Below are 14,952 nucleotides of genomic sequence, written 5' to 3' on the forward strand. Positions count from 1 at the left end.
ACTTGATGGCAACAGTTCTTTTTTTATAAGCTAAATAAAAAATACTTCCTCTATACTGAAGCAGTTGAATAAAAAAAAATGTTAGGAATGCTTCTCATAAAACTTGATTTTGCGTATTAATTATAAAAAAAAATAAAAAAAAGAAATACAAAAGATTAACGAAAGAAAAAACAGGAAAAGAAATATAAAAAGAATAACGAAAGAAAAAACAGGAAAAAAATATAAAAAGAATAAGGAAAGAAAAAACAGGAAAAAAAATATAAACAGAATAACGAAAGAAAAAACAGGAAAAAAAATATAAACAGAATAAAGAAAGAAAAAACAGGAAAAGAAATATAAAAAGAATAAAAATAATAATAAAAAAGAATAAAAAAGGAAGAAAAGAAAAAAAAATAAAAAAAGAATTAAAAAATAAAAAATTTAAAAATAGTAAAAAAAATAAAAAACAAAACTGAAATGTCCGAAAAATAAAATTACTTATCCCTGTGTTGTAAAACGTTTAAAACAGATTGGGAATTATTTGTATCCTTTGATTCTTCTTCATCATCGTCAGAACTGAAATTCGAATTTAATAAATTACTTAATGATGTTGATTTTTGCAGCAATAGAGGACAATTAATTTCCATTCCCTCCTCGGAATTTCCGTCAATGCTCATTGAATTTATTGATGAATTTATCTGTAGTTCTGCATTATCATTCGGTTCTTTTTTACTCCTCATTTTATGAATAACGTGAAGAATTAATCCGCAAAGGCACATGAGCAGACCAAAGAAATTTAGACTGCTGTTCATTCGATCTTCGCCAAATTTAAATGCTATGATGAAAATACTAAATTCCTGAAAGAAAAAATTTAAATTAGTATATTTTTTCAATACTGAAAAAAAAGAATGTTTTTTGTTTCGCTTTTCTTTTTTTCCTTTTACATATTTTACTTTTTTCACTTAATTAAATTTTTCTTTTCTTTTCTTTACTTTTTTTCTTCTATTTTTCTTTTATTTTACTTTAAATTCTACTTCTTTCTTTCTACTTTACTCTTTTTGTTCTTTTTTTATTCTTTTTTTTTTTAATAAAATGGATTTTGGTTTACCTTCAATATCCCAATAATTGAGAGTGTCAGACTAGAAGTGTATGTGACAACTAAAAATTCGAAAATTTCCATACAAAAGGCAATAATACCTCCACTCACAATGTACGTTACTGTTAAATATATCGCATTCAAATTATTCCAATCAGTCGCGTTGAGACCGTTGTAAATTTTTTCACCTAAAAATTTTAAAAGCAAAATTTAAATAAATATAATTTTAAAAATAAATTAATATAAATTAGAAAAATAGTTTTAATATAATATTTAATATAAACATAATTTATTTACAATTCCATTATTATATTTTCATCAATTTTAATAAAATTTTTCGCAAGAATTTAATCTATTTTTCTGTTTAGTAGAAAAATTAAAAAAAAAATTACGTACCTTCTAAGAGAAATGTCACAAATACAGTTGATAGTAATATCCAAGGTTGCATGTAGTACATCATATCTATTGGATTTTTAAATCCAAGTTTTGTTTTTTGCATTACTAATTGAGCCAACGTCCAACGTATTCCCGACGAAAACGATGCAATAAGACAAAATGTAAATCCCAATAAATGAAAACTTGTTGATTCATATGTGAACATTATTAATCCGCCTGAGATCATTAATACTATGAAAAACATAGACGCTGACTGAAAAGTAATTTTTATAATTAAAGAAAAAAGTCATTTTTACAATATTAAAGCGAAAATAATTCTTAATGATATTCAAGAGGCAAGAGACAAAGAGTGAATTTTTATAATTGAAATGAATGAATTTTTAAAACTAAAATGAATGAATTTTCAAAACTAAAATAAATTAATTTTTATAATTAAACAAATTCATTTTTATGATGAAAATAGAAGACAATTTTCAATCGTTAACACTAAAATAGATGGAAATTTATTTCTTATTATTTAATTAATCGACGATTTCTTTTTTGTTGAAAAATTTTCTGACAGATTTTCTTTTCTAATTAATTTATTACCTTCCTCTCCAGTTTGAAAAGAACGGCAAAAAATAGAATGAAAATGATTGACGTTGATTTTGTCATTGTGTACCTGAAAAATGGAACAAAAAACCCTCATTTTTTAATTAAATGAAAAAAATGTATTTTACAAGCGTAAAAAAATATTTAACAGGTGTAAAAAAATATTTTACAAATATAAAAAAAAATTCTGCAAAATAAAAAAAAAATTCTGCGAACAGATTACCGGAATACAACAATTATTAATATATACATATATATTTTACAGATATAAACAAATATTTTGCAGATATAAAAAAAAACTTTACAGATATAAACAAATAATTTGCAGAATATAGACAAATATTTTGCTGATAAAAATAAAAATTTGCCAATAAAAAGAATAGACAAAGGTAGACAAGATGAAAAGAATGCAAAAAATATCTAAAAAAAACAAGGATTACTCACAAAGGTACCGATATAAATTTAAGTGATTTGTTAGAAAGTCCAACATCGATTCCAGTCGCAAAACCAGGAATGGCAAGTGCCCAGACAACCGTTTTCCATGGCAATCTTATTGGTTGACGTTCTCTACAAATTGTTCTTCCACAATTTATAAGAGCACACAAAATATATTTTAATAACGAATGAATAACCACAGTGGCAAGAGGATAATTAAAATCCTAGAAAAACGAAAAGAAAAGACAATTTTAAATGTATCCACTTTCTTTAAATAACAAAAATAATAAATCTAAATAAAACAGTAAAATATAAAAATATTTATTTTTATATTTTAAATATTTATATTTCTAAAATTCAAATAAAAATTTAAAAATAATAATTATAATATAATAAAATATTTTACTTACATAAGTTTTGAAAAGCCATTTTTGATAGAACGTAAGTCCCATCGACAGGACAAAATACGGGCATATTATTATAATAAGCAAAAATTGATTTTGCTGAAAGACTAACTGTTTTTTCGACGGAGTTTGTAAATTTTGATCATTTTGCAAAAAGTACTCAGTATTCTCGACTTCATCTCTTGCAATTTCGTATTTAACATTGAATCTTGGCATATTTCATTCATTTGTATCAAGTACTGCAAAAAAAGAAAAAGAAAATATTGTGTCAGTTTTCGAAAATAAATAAATGTTCAGGAAACAAAAAAAATATATTATACAGTAAAAATAGTCTGAAAATACGATCGATAACAAGAATGATGGGAGAAAAATTTTTGCCAGCATATGTTCAACTTGTTATCACTGAAATTTCACTGATAATGAATTTAAATAGAAATGTCTTTATTCTAAATATAGAATACAATGAAATGAAACCAAAATTTATCTTTGTTGTCTCACTTAAATAGTGATTAAAATAATAAAACAATTTTTTATCTTCAAAAATTGATGTATTATGAATTAAATTTATATACATATATATTGTAAACTTACTTACTGAATGCAAATTTTTCGCTCATTTGTAATGTTCGAAAAAGAATTTCTTTTTTTTAATTTAGTGCGAAGAACTTGATTGCAAATTTGTACATTGTGCACTGGGGAAGATTAAAAAGATAATCTAAACATGCCACCTGTTTGACTGAATAAAATAATGGCATCTTGACATGACATAAACAATAAGTCTAGACGAAATTTACTTAATTTTCCTGATTTTCCTATTTCGAAAATTCGATTGATAATCATTGGAAAATTTGCTCTTCCAATAAAACATCTAGTTAGGCAATTTGTATGGGAAACTGTTGTAAATATTTATAAAATAAAGTCTAAGTTTTAAATCTAAATGGTAAACAGGGGAAACAGGGTAAACACTGATGTAAACATAACCTCCAAATTTGTTATGTACCACAATTCGCGCACTAAAATAACAAACTTAATTTGAATAAATTACTGTATATGAGAGTAATTCGGTACGTTAACCATCGAAAAGTATTAAACAGTAAAAATACATCTTTTCAACAAGGAAACATTGATAAAGTTTGTTGACTTACGCACACATTCATAACCAGAATCACTTTTTTTTCAACGGAACTGAACGGAACGAATCGATTTATTATAGTTTGTAAATCGTTATTTTGAAAAAAGTATTTTTTCTCCAAAGAAAGAAACCAGTTTAAAGAAAAGATTTTTTTTATAAAGATTATTATTTATAACAAATTATTATTATTTGTTATAAAAAGACAAAAAGTTATAACTTTGATTTAAAAAAAGGCGGGAAGGAACAGCCATGCGAAATTTCGCGCTTGCGCACTGTGGGTATTAAAGGGCTGAAGGTTATGTTTTCCTTTAAAAAATAAAGTTCCTTTAGTAAATATGGTAAATATTTGTGTTTATTGTGTTTAATTAATTAATGAAATTAATAATTTGGTACAATGATTGTTTGATTCATTTCCAAACTTCCAAAGTGGGAAATTACAATAATCGGAGAAGAATGACAATTCTATGATTCTAAGGATTTACGGATATTAAGAGGAGATTAAAAATAATTTGCCGAGCCATTCATACATATGTAACTATTAACAAGTAGTTTTTTTTACACTTTCAATTTATATTTATATAAATAAAGACGTACGTTCGTCGATCTGTGAGGGAAAGAAAATTTAAATGCAATTTTTCTCTATGAATAACAAAACAAAGATTTATAGTGTTTGATAAGTGAAAAAACATCCAAAAATATCCTAATCGAATGATTCCTATTTTTCTAATGTTTCTAATTAATAAAACATTTGGTTTTATTATAAATTAATTTTGCTTTTTCATTTTTTAATTAATAATTTGAAACTAAAGGAGAATTTGACTTTATTTTTTAAATTATTCACGAGTAATTGCATTTATATTTATAAATATTATTTCGTTGTAAATATTATTTCATAGTTTTATATATATATATATATATATATAATTTTTAGGAACGAAGAAATCTTCCGTGATTTCACAATATTGGGTAAAATTATAAGTGACTGGAAATTATTAATTTTAATATTCAAAAATGAGTGCCGGATGTTGGAAATTTAACGAGGAAAATAGAGGTGAGTTATTTTTGTTTTTTAAAAAAATTAATTTTTGATTTAACATTTCTTCTCTCTATTTATAGACGGAAAATTTAATTATGGAATTTTTTTCGTCGTTGCATTTTATACCTTGAAATAATTAGGGCAATGTTGCTTTCATAACGTTTACATTCGTGATTTGTTTCGTCATCGATTAATAGTTTTTGAATTTAAAATCGTTCGCGGTTTTTTTCTCTGTTTAATTATTTTTCTATTTTTTTCTCTTTTTTATTTTAGCTGTGTACATAGACAGGGAAGATGAGTCTGAGGAACAAAAATTAAAAAATATGTACAGTAATTGGGATCAGTTGCCGGATATTTTGCTTGAGCAGATATTTTCCTATTTGACGATTCGCGAACGTTATTATGCATCATTGGTCTGTAGAAATTGGTATCGTGCCTTTAAATTGCAAAATGTTTGGTCAATTTTCACACTCGAGGATACAACATTGACGAGGGGGAAATTTAATTATTACAGTGGTTGGCAATATGTTCTTGATCACATGAGAATATCGACTTGTTTGAATAAAGTTGGAAAACACTTTCGTTGCCTTATATTTGAGCCGATGTTGAATTTTTACAATTTATATGAATTTATGAATATGGTCTCGTGGTATGCGGAGAGACAGGGCTCGGACAATACTTCGGTGGCTGGTGTTGGCACGCATATTCGTCGATTGAAATTTACATTTTTTTGCAATATGGCAAATAGAGATAATCCTGATCGAATTCGTGTTTTTGGAACTGGTGGGAAATTACTCGAGGCTTTAAAGAGATTAATGATTAATTTAGTTAATCTCAAGTGTCTCGAACTTATAGACTTGATGCTTGATAGTAAGGAAGCACTTTTTCTCATGGACGATATTTGCGCGAATTGTACACAAACTTTGAGGAAACTTATTCTTATTAATGCAACGAGAGAATTTTGTCCACTTTTACACGTCGGTGTCTTTCTCAATTTACACGTAAGTTTGTATCTCAATCTACTGTACAAAAAAGTAATTTTCTTTATTATTAATTATTAAAATACAATTTCTTTATTATAATAATATAATTATAATTTTTATCTGAAAAAAATATAATTTTCTTAATTATAAATAATTATAAATAATTACAAATATAATTATAAATAAATACTAAATAAATTATATTTGCAATAATAATTAAAATTACTAAAATACAATTTATTTATTATAATATAATATAATTATAATTTTTATCTTTATATTGACTGAGTCGCTGTCAGAGTCGAAAGTCGAAAGTGTTTTTTGTCAATTTTTTACTTTACAAAAAACAATTAATTTATGAACGGTAATTTTTTTTTCTATTTTAGACTTTGATAATAAGTCCTCAGAATTTACACGAAGATGTTGTGGAACTGATTGGACATACAAAATTAAAGCATCTTCACATTGTGCAAAATCGTTACAGTCCAAAGGACACTACAATTCGTTTGGTAATGTAAAAAATAATGAATAGATTTAAATTAGAACCAAATTTGATAATTTTGAAACAAAAAAATTTTATTTTCAAATATGAACTAAGTACAATCTTTTCATAATTTCGGATTTAAAGTTAAAAATAAAAATCACTTATTAATTAATTAAATAATTAATTATCTATTATTCAATTATATTTATAAATAATACAACTTTTTGAAAAAATTAAATTATTATCAAAAATTTGAATAAAATTTAGATTATTTATACAAATTCAATTATTTTCATAAATTTCGATAAAATTTGTTTAAAAAAATTAAAATTTTCATAAATTATAATAAATAAAAAAATTAATTAAATAACTAATTTTTTCAGCCGAAAAATTGTTCTTGGGTGAAAATGAGACTGAACAATCCGAATTTGAAAGTTCATTTTGAGATAGAGAGTCAAAAATCAAGTGACATGTCGTTAGTTGCTGATTTAATGAGTTATAAATCAATTCCCTGCCACAGTATCGTTTTAGACAGTCCAAAATATCAGGTAATTTCGAGCATTTTTTAAATAAATTTAAATTAAAGTTTTCTAAATGAAAAACTAATTTAAGTTGAATAAATTAAAAACAGGTTCCCGTCTCTGCAATTATAGAACAAGGATTGTGTTTTCAATTGTCATTGAAAGTTTATGCATTAAAGGGATTATCGAGATATTATTTACCGAAGAATTTCGCCAAACGGATCGACGAGACAATTGTTAGATTTTGCCGATTGTGTCCAAATCTTCACACACTGGTAGCATTTTAAGTTTGAAAAACTTTACGTGTGCTGCATTGGTTTTTCCCTGGCTGTTATGCTGTCTCTTTTAAATTAATAAGTTTGTATTTTTCTCAATCTTTAATAATCATTTTTAATTTTATCTTACGATTTTTCAAAAATCATTTTCAATTTTACCTTCACGAATCGTAATAATTGATTTCTCTTTTTTTACTTTCTACGAAATTTTTTTGTTAAAAATTGACTAACAGAAAACAATTTTATTACTAATCGAAATAATATTTTTTTAATAATAATAATAATAATAATAATATGATTAAAAATTATAAGCATGTTTTATTTCTGTGCTTTACTTTCAAATTCTGTTTTGATTAAAAATTAATCATTTTCCCAGGTGGAAGTTTCTTTTAGCTTTCCATTAATTTCAATAATTATGATAAAATTAATTAAAATTAATTAATTAATTAATTAATTATTTAAATTTAAAACGTATCTTTTTGTTTTGAGTTTATTTTCTTTGTAATTGAATTCATTTTTAATTTCCTAATATTTATAATTAAAATAATTTTTGTATTAATAATTAATATTTTTGATATTAAAATTAATATTTAGTTCATTAATATAATTTGTTATTTTTTTTTTTAATTAATATTTCTTCGTTTTAATAGAATTATTATTTTGTCTATTAAAATAATTAACATTTTTTACGCAGATGATTCATGATAAAATATCAACAGCCACGATTCTCGAAATTGTATCAACGGCAAAAAGATTACGCTGCTTGTACGTTCGAAAGAATGTCATTTTAAAAAGATGCGATCGAGATTGGTCAAATATCACCGACTGGACATCGGAACATTATCAGTGGATTAAGGCGAATAGTAATTGTTACGAAAGTACTGAACGAGAGGTCTCGAAAATATTGGGCTACCGTTGGCATATGCTCTCTGAAAAGGAATTCAAAAATCAGGAAATTGGTTTACACATTTAAATTATAAATCACATTTCCTCTTTTTCTCACTTCCACCATTGACTGCAATACTCATCTTTTTCATGGTAAATTTTCAATTTTATTTAAAAGCAAAAAATATCATTTTTCATAAAATTCTTTCTAAGACTCTTTTTACAGCTTGTTACGAAAAATCTTGATTTTAAACTTTATTCTAGTCATTAAACATGTAGATCTTTTTTTGAAAATGTAAAGTAAATATCCTAGTAAACGGCACTGGCAAAACAAAAAAAAATATTTTTAAACATTTTTATCATTATTTTTAACCAATTAGCCAAGTGTCGCTGACTAGTGCATTTACCTTATTTTGGATTGTTCAAATTTTTAGGAAAACAAGGAAATAAAAAGTTTTTTGTTTCTCAATTCTGTATTTATTAAAATTCACTTCCTAATTTACAATGAAAAAATCAACAAAATTAAAACTAGCAATGCCCCGATTAAAGAGCAAAAAAATGAATTATTTTTATCCATACCAATTATGTTCGATAAAAAAAAACAAATATAACATTATCGTAAAGCGATATATTTTTTTTTACTATATAAATGCTTGTCTTACTTTTTTTTGTGTCCAAATTATCACTTTTTTTTCTTTAAATCAACGTGTCTTTCTTCAGAAAAAATAGATACAAATATAAAATATTTCAGAATTTTCTTCAATTATCTATATAGTGAAAAAAAAACTGAATTTATCTAAAACATTGTCAAATTCTTTAAAAAAAATATGTATATACAGTAAACAAAATTTCGATAACTACACGTATTTTCAATTAGCAAAATATTAAAATCTACGAGTTTTGTTTGAAGCTTTTTTTTTTTGTTTCTTTAAATAAATTGTCCTTCTGTATATACAGTTTCACATGATTTCTTTTTCTTTTATAGAAGTAATCATTCTCTCATCCGTTAATTGTTTTCAATAAATTAAAAATTGTAAAATTCATTCATTCTCTCACGCGGTAAATTAACTATAAGGGGAAAAAATTGAAAAAAAGTGAAGAAGTTTACAATGCCAATGCTGCGGAACGCTTGTCGCGATTTTTACTACGAAGAATGGTCCTTGCCTTAAATGCTGCTGCGTTCATCAGTGTCTGGAAAATGGAGGAATTTTGTTATTATTTCTATTCCGAATAATTATCCATTTTTAAAAATATATTAAAAAATCTATTTTTAACAAAAGAAAAGTAGAAATTTTGTTGTATTTTTTTTTGAAAATTAACAACCTTTTCGAGTTTGGTGGTTTTTTGCGTTGTCGGCATTGGCAAGACACGATTTCCAAGATGAAAGATTTCCCGCAAGAGTTGATTTTCAGAGAGATGAATATTTATTCCCGGACCAAGAAGTCGACAGCATGCGTTATATTGTGTTCGTGCGCACCAACCCTCTAGATACAAGACTTCTTTGCCGAATTTTATGTGCATTTCCGGTGTAATATCATCCTGGAAAAAGAAAAATTAATTTCAATTTCAAATTAGAATTTTTGCTTTACAAAATTTTCCAGAGCAGCCACAACAAAAATTGGAGATATTTTAGCGAATATCACTCGATTATTTTTTAAAATTTAAAATTCAATTATTTTAATTTTAAGAATTTTGAGAAGTTTTAATTGTTAATGAAATTTTAAGAAATTTCAATTGTCTTTCTAATTCCAATTATTAAAAAAAACAATTCAACGCTAGTAAAATTATGAGAAAAGAAACTTTTAGATTTTTAAGTTTTTCAAAAAATGTTTCTCGATAATAAAAAATAGAATATTTTGTAGTAATTAGAAATTTTGATATTTTTCCTGTAATTTTAATAAAATTTCCAGACTTTTCTCTAATGTTCCTGAACTGTGGCAATCCTGTTTTTTGTTTATTTGAATAGTAAATACCTCGATATAGCGTAAAATATCTCTGAAACTCGCTCGCTGTTGTTTACGATCCTTCTTTGCTCTGTACTTGTTGGAATCGGTTGCAAGATCCCTGAGCATCTCAACCAACTCAAGTGCCCATTCTTGTTCGTAGTCATCGCAAAATTCACGACCGAGTTCGAAAATCACTGCCAATGCCTCGCCAGCAGATAGACGCACGTCAAGATGAGGCGATTCGAGCAACTCTCGCAAACGACTCAAAGATCTGACAAAAAAAAAAGATAGAACGCTTCATTAAAAATTACAGGACAAATTTGGTACAAATCTTTAAAAAAATGTTAATTTTTCTTATTCTGTGAATAATCGGAATAAAAATAAAAGAATTACTTTACATTAATTTAAAAGGATTTCTTTACAATAATTGAAAAGAATTACTTTGCATTAATTGAAAAGAATTACTTTAAATTGCAAAGAATTAGCCTAAAAGTATGTTTAGATCGATTAGCAAATTTTCTTACATATTAATTTCTTTTTTTTTATTTTATAAAAATTAATTTATAAAAATTAATTTTCTTAATCTGCGAAAAATCACTTACGGCATACAAGTATTGGAGCGATTACTTCCAAGTAGATTGTAAATTTCAAAGGGTGACATGACAGTCAAAAGTAAAGTCCACGAGGAAATTGCTGCCGCATGAAGAGCCGCCACATCAGCCGAAATTGTCGGCAATGCGCCATTGCCTTTTAAAAATGAACCGGAAAAAATTGTCGAAAACAATTGAATTATTTCAATAGTGTCAGCAGAATCGTTCCCAGAGAAAAATTGATTTAAACCCAAAGCCCAGCAGCACTGAAAAGAAACATAAGTTAAAAATGAAAAAGAATTTTTTTTAATAGAAAAAGGAAGAAACAGAAAAATTATTTTCTTTTTCTTTCTTTTTTTGTTTGTATTTTTTTTTGGAACTCACCTCTGATCTTGCATTAGTCGACGCCGAATTATCATTGGCAATGCAAATTAATGTCGATTTTATTTCCTTGCAAACAGTTTCGGCACTCTCAAATGCACCCAATTGAACGCAAAGTAATGTACTTAATCTTGCAGCAATCGATTGTTCATCACCGCGGCCCTTCTTCAATCCACGTTCAATTGCATCTGTGATGGTCATTTTTCGATCCTCAACAAAATCAGGAACATATTTAGTGGCAAAAATTTTCTCAATCCCCTGAAAACAATTTGTTCGTCCCTTGGCACTTTTTTGCGTTAATCCATCGATTGCGTCCCTTAAATTCTCCTCAAATGCCTCCTGCTGCTGAGTAGGTTCATCCACCTCATTATCATTAACTTCTTCCACGATATTTGCATCCGACAATCCACTCGTCACACTACAAGCATCATTAACCGAATCCTCATCGGAAGTTCCCTCCGTCCTCTTCCCGCCGTGACCTGCAATTTTTTACATTTTTCTTGAAAAATTAATTCTCTTACCAATCAAAAATTAATTAATTAATTTCTCTTACCAATTTTAGAATAAATATAATTTTACAGGGTATCTACTATTTTTGTTCAACAAAATTCACGGCTTTGTCCTAATTTTTTCCGGTTTTTTTTTCTCATCAAATTTAAATTTATTTGATTTCAAACATAAATAAATCTACAAATGGCTTCAAAAATTTTTAATTATTTGTTTATAAAAATTCAATTATCTTGAAACAATAGAATTGAAAAATTTCAAAAATCTTATTTTTCAGAATTTTCAAAAAAAAACTTTGCTAAAATTCAATTTTATTAAAAGATTTTAAGTGTGTATCTTTTTTTAAATTAACTAAAAAAAAATTTACTTTATAAATTAAATAAATATTTAAATAAATAAAAATAAATATTAAATTAAATTGAAATTTAATTTATAAATTCAAAAATTCAATTGATAAATAAAATTTTTGTTTTGAATATTTCAACTTCTTGTTTGTATAGGAAAATTATTAATTCTGATTTTTTCTTTTTTTTTTTTTAGTTTTGAATGGCCTCTCGGATTGAATTAATATTTTCGAAAGGGAAATAGACGCGTGAAAAGTGAATGTTACAAATGTTATTACATAAGATTAAATCAAACCAGCTGTTACTTCATCTGGGTTGCATAAATTCAAAACTGGATTTAATATTGAAAATAGAGAATTTTTATTAGTAAAAATTACGTGTGTGCAATTAAACAAAAAAATTACGTAATTATATCGTTTTCAAAACGAATGAAACAATATGGTTCGCGGGTAAATATTAAATTACTAAAAAAAGTCAAGGTTATCGTATGAAAAATATAATTTAATGAGAGATAATATTAAATCTCGCAGTAAAAGATACATATTTGACGTTTCTTTCATATACAAAAACAAAAATTCCATTAGTCATTTTTAAAATTTTTTTCTGTGTATTTCCCAATAGCAATATAGTTCTTGATCTTTAAAGAAAGAGAACAAGTTTATCTGGCTTAGCATATTTTAAGCAGTTGCTATTTCTGACTTTCAGTCGATTTTAAATTTATAATTTTAGATTCAATTTACACTTTCTGTTTCTGTCGTGACCTAAGAAAAATGGTTCATTTGAAAAAAAGATAATAAATGTAAATTAAAAGTATAAAAATAGTAAAAACAATAATAATAATAGTAATAATACTAATAATAATAATAATAATAATAATAATAATAATAAAAATTATAATAATATAAATAAATAAAAAATAAATTATTTACATTATAACGATTATGATTTTATTACAGTTAAATCAATTTCAACTATTTATAAATAATTAGCAAATCTGCGTAAAATGCATCCTTGTAATTGCAAATCAATAACTGAATTTCTAAGGTCGCACGTGGAAAACTTATAATAAACGGAATTAGATTAAAAAAAATAATTTCCTTTTTATTGAGAAACACGTTTCCTTTATCTTATTATTCTCAATATGGAATTTGCAGTTTCATTATCAAAATTACTATCATCCATATTGTACATTATTCCACGAATTTCGTAGAAAATGAAAATATAATTAATTTTTGACGTTTAAAATAAACATAACCTAAAATTTCTATTTCTAATATCACTAGAGAGTATTTTTCTCTTTTTGGATGATATAAAAAAACGAATTGACGTAGAAATTAGTTTGCTACGCAATGCATGACGTCCTTCCATGTGCGAAAGCATGGAAGTCACATGGAGCTTACTAAGAACGAGAAATAAGTAACAAAAAACATTTTCATGCAAACACGATTTCAACCCATCTCTAGATCCATAAAGAAAATATCAAATTCCCGCACTGCAATTAACCTCGAATCAATAAATAATTCGACTATTGTGATCACAATAAAAATAAATATAAAATCCGTGACGTAAGAATAAACGAGGCCGCGAATCAAACGGATGATTTGTCTTGCCAAATGTAGCAATGATGTTCTCACGTTACACAATTCTTTTTTAAAAAAATCCCCCTTGTATCTTACAATTTTTAATCGTATTTTTCTTTAAAAAAAAAGGAGAGAAAACGGAGAAAACACACTAGTTGATAACAAAGAAGAATGTATAATAATCATGTGATTACTCACCAAATTTTCCTTTTCTACTCCCTTTCCCAGGCATTCTTCAAACACTCCTTTATTGCACAATTTACACTAAAGAAAATATTCGATCAAGAAGGTAAATGTCTTGCACTATAAATTTTCTTTCGTATACTGAATACACTGCATGAATTTTTAATAAAAATTTGATAAAAACTCATTAACATGTTGCGGGAATTTCAAAGCATACACGTCGAGTAAGCCAGCCAGGGCCTTCTCCTCAAGTTTACACTGTCGTGCTCGCTATATTAAACGAATTTTAACGATTCTTCTCGAAAATTCACGAAGGAATCTTTGCTTTTGCGCCAAACTTTCTTGTGGGCGGTTTATTTCTCGACCAATAAAAAATTACAAATGAGTGAAACTTAAGTTTTGCGCATGTGTATTGTGAAGTGCGCGCATCTCGCGCAGCTCTTTAAAATAGAGGCGGGAATTTTAAATTTACTAATGTTACGACTCTAATCAAATTTAATTTTTGAGAGAGGAAAATCTCTAAATATCATCGAAACTGAAAACCGAATGTTCAAAACCGAACAAATTTTAAAGCTACGTTCACAATAGGAATTTTTTATAATTAATTATAAAATTATATAAATCTAATAAATGTGTCAAAAATTGACCATTAGTAATAATTACACATTTTTTTTTATTATTATTGTTTATTTGTCGAAAAATATTATTTTACATTTTAGTAAATTTCTTAATTCTAATTTACAGAAAATTTAATAGTATAAAGAAGAAATTTTTCATAATTTATAATTATGTGAAGTAAAAATTTGTTAGAAAAAGTGTGAAACGTAGAAAAGTGCAACAATTACAATAATTATTAAAAATAACAAAAAATGCTTATTTTCATTTATAATTTTCACATTTGTATACAAATTGTCTTAATTGTATCCTTTGGCATTACAAAATTTGTTGCATGCTGTAAAATATCTATAAGTAATTATTAGTACATGAAAGGCTCATTAGTTTAAAAAAAAAAAAAAACTTGCTCATCCCTTTGACATGCAAAAAGTTTTTTTCTTTCGATTTTTAATTTGTTTTATTGTCAAAAAGTGAAATCCCTTTTTTAAAATTATGTTAGTTTTTTAATTTTTCAATTAAAAATTTAATTATTATTTTTTTTTAATTCTTAATTGCGTTTAATTTTTAATTCTTTAATTTTTAATTAAGT

The 14,952-nt window shown here is 25.6% G+C and overlaps 3 protein-coding genes across 5 annotated transcripts; 1 reads left to right on the top strand and 2 right to left on the bottom strand.

Annotated features, from left to right (window-relative positions):
- Positions 1-459: 459 nt before the first annotated feature.
- LOC122506497 (solute carrier family 35 member C2) lies at positions 460-4,097 on the bottom strand. Of its 2 annotated transcripts, none has more exons than XM_043618723.1 (7): positions 3,497-4,097; positions 2,908-3,140; positions 2,507-2,721; positions 2,060-2,132; positions 1,472-1,724; positions 1,088-1,263; positions 460-836 (listed from the first exon to the last, which is right to left on the bottom strand). In XM_043618723.1, the coding sequence occupies exons 2-7, from the start codon at positions 3,115-3,117 to the stop codon at positions 474-476; spliced, it is 1,290 nt and encodes a 429-aa protein (XP_043474658.1). In that variant the 5' UTR covers positions 3,118-3,140; positions 3,497-4,097; the 3' UTR covers positions 460-473. The 2 variants fall into 2 exon arrangements, with proteins under 2 accessions (XP_043474658.1, XP_043474667.1); XM_043618732.1 differs by having other exon boundaries at positions 3,493-4,097.
- Positions 4,098-4,314: 217 nt separating this feature from the next.
- On the top strand, positions 4,315-8,856 carry LOC122507639. Of its 2 annotated transcripts, none has more exons than XR_006302131.1 (7): positions 4,315-4,564; positions 4,965-5,084; positions 5,343-6,070; positions 6,439-6,561; positions 6,920-7,084; positions 7,168-7,414; positions 8,027-8,165. XR_006302131.1 is itself a non-coding variant. In XM_043620458.1 (7 exons), the coding sequence occupies exons 2-7, from the start codon at positions 5,045-5,047 to the stop codon at positions 8,303-8,305; spliced, it is 1,500 nt and encodes a 499-aa protein (XP_043476393.1). In that variant the 5' UTR covers positions 4,315-4,564; positions 4,965-5,044; the 3' UTR covers positions 8,306-8,856. The 2 variants fall into 2 exon arrangements, 1 of the variants encoding a protein (XP_043476393.1); XM_043620458.1 differs by having other exon boundaries at positions 7,168-7,332; positions 8,027-8,856.
- Positions 8,672-14,017, bottom strand: LOC122507648 (interferon-related developmental regulator 2). The gene is made up of 6 exons (XM_043620472.1): positions 13,764-14,017; positions 11,138-11,613; positions 10,766-11,019; positions 10,191-10,434; positions 9,541-9,756; positions 8,672-9,408 (listed from the first exon to the last, which is right to left on the bottom strand). Exons 1-6 carry the CDS (start codon positions 13,795-13,797, stop codon positions 9,322-9,324), a joined length of 1,311 nt encoding a protein of 436 aa, XP_043476407.1. The 5' UTR covers positions 13,798-14,017; the 3' UTR covers positions 8,672-9,321.
- Positions 14,018-14,952: the final 935 nt, after the last annotated feature.

The sequence above is a fragment of the Leptopilina heterotoma genome, unplaced genomic scaffold (genome assembly GCF_015476425.1).
Source record: "Leptopilina heterotoma isolate Lh14 unplaced genomic scaffold, ASM1547642v1 Lhet_114, whole genome shotgun sequence".
NCBI lineage: Eukaryota > Metazoa > Arthropoda > Insecta > Hymenoptera > Figitidae > Leptopilina > Leptopilina heterotoma.

Coding starts and splice junctions, on each gene's coding strand:
- LOC122506497 (XM_043618723.1), bottom strand. CDS start 3,117: ATGCCAAGATTCAATGTTAAATACGAAATTGCAAGAGATGAAGTCGAG. Junction 2,722..2,907: donor AATGGCTTTTCAAAACTTAT/GTAAGTAAAATA, acceptor TCGTTTTTCTAG/GATTTTAATTATCCTCTTGC. Junction 1,725..2,059: donor TTTTCAAACTGGAGAGGAAG/GTAATAAATTAA, acceptor ATTACTTTTCAG/TCAGCGTCTATGTTTTTCAT.
- LOC122507639 (XM_043620458.1), top strand. CDS start 5,045: ATGAGTGCCGGATGTTGGAAATTTAACGAGGAAAATAGAG. Junction 6,071..6,438: donor GTGTCTTTCTCAATTTACAC/GTAAGTTTGTAT, acceptor TTTCTATTTTAG/ACTTTGATAATAAGTCCTCA. Junction 6,562..6,919: donor AGGACACTACAATTCGTTTG/GTAATGTAAAAA, acceptor TAATTTTTTCAG/CCGAAAAATTGTTCTTGGGT.
- LOC122507648 (XM_043620472.1), bottom strand. CDS start 13,797: ATGCCTGGGAAAGGGAGTAGAAAAGGAAAATTTG. Junction 11,614..13,763: donor GAGTAGAAAAGGAAAATTTG/GTGAGTAATCAC, acceptor AAAAAATTGCAG/GTCACGGCGGGAAGAGGACG. Junction 11,020..11,137: donor CGACTAATGCAAGATCAGAG/GTGAGTTCCAAA, acceptor GTTTCTTTTCAG/TGCTGCTGGGCTTTGGGTTT.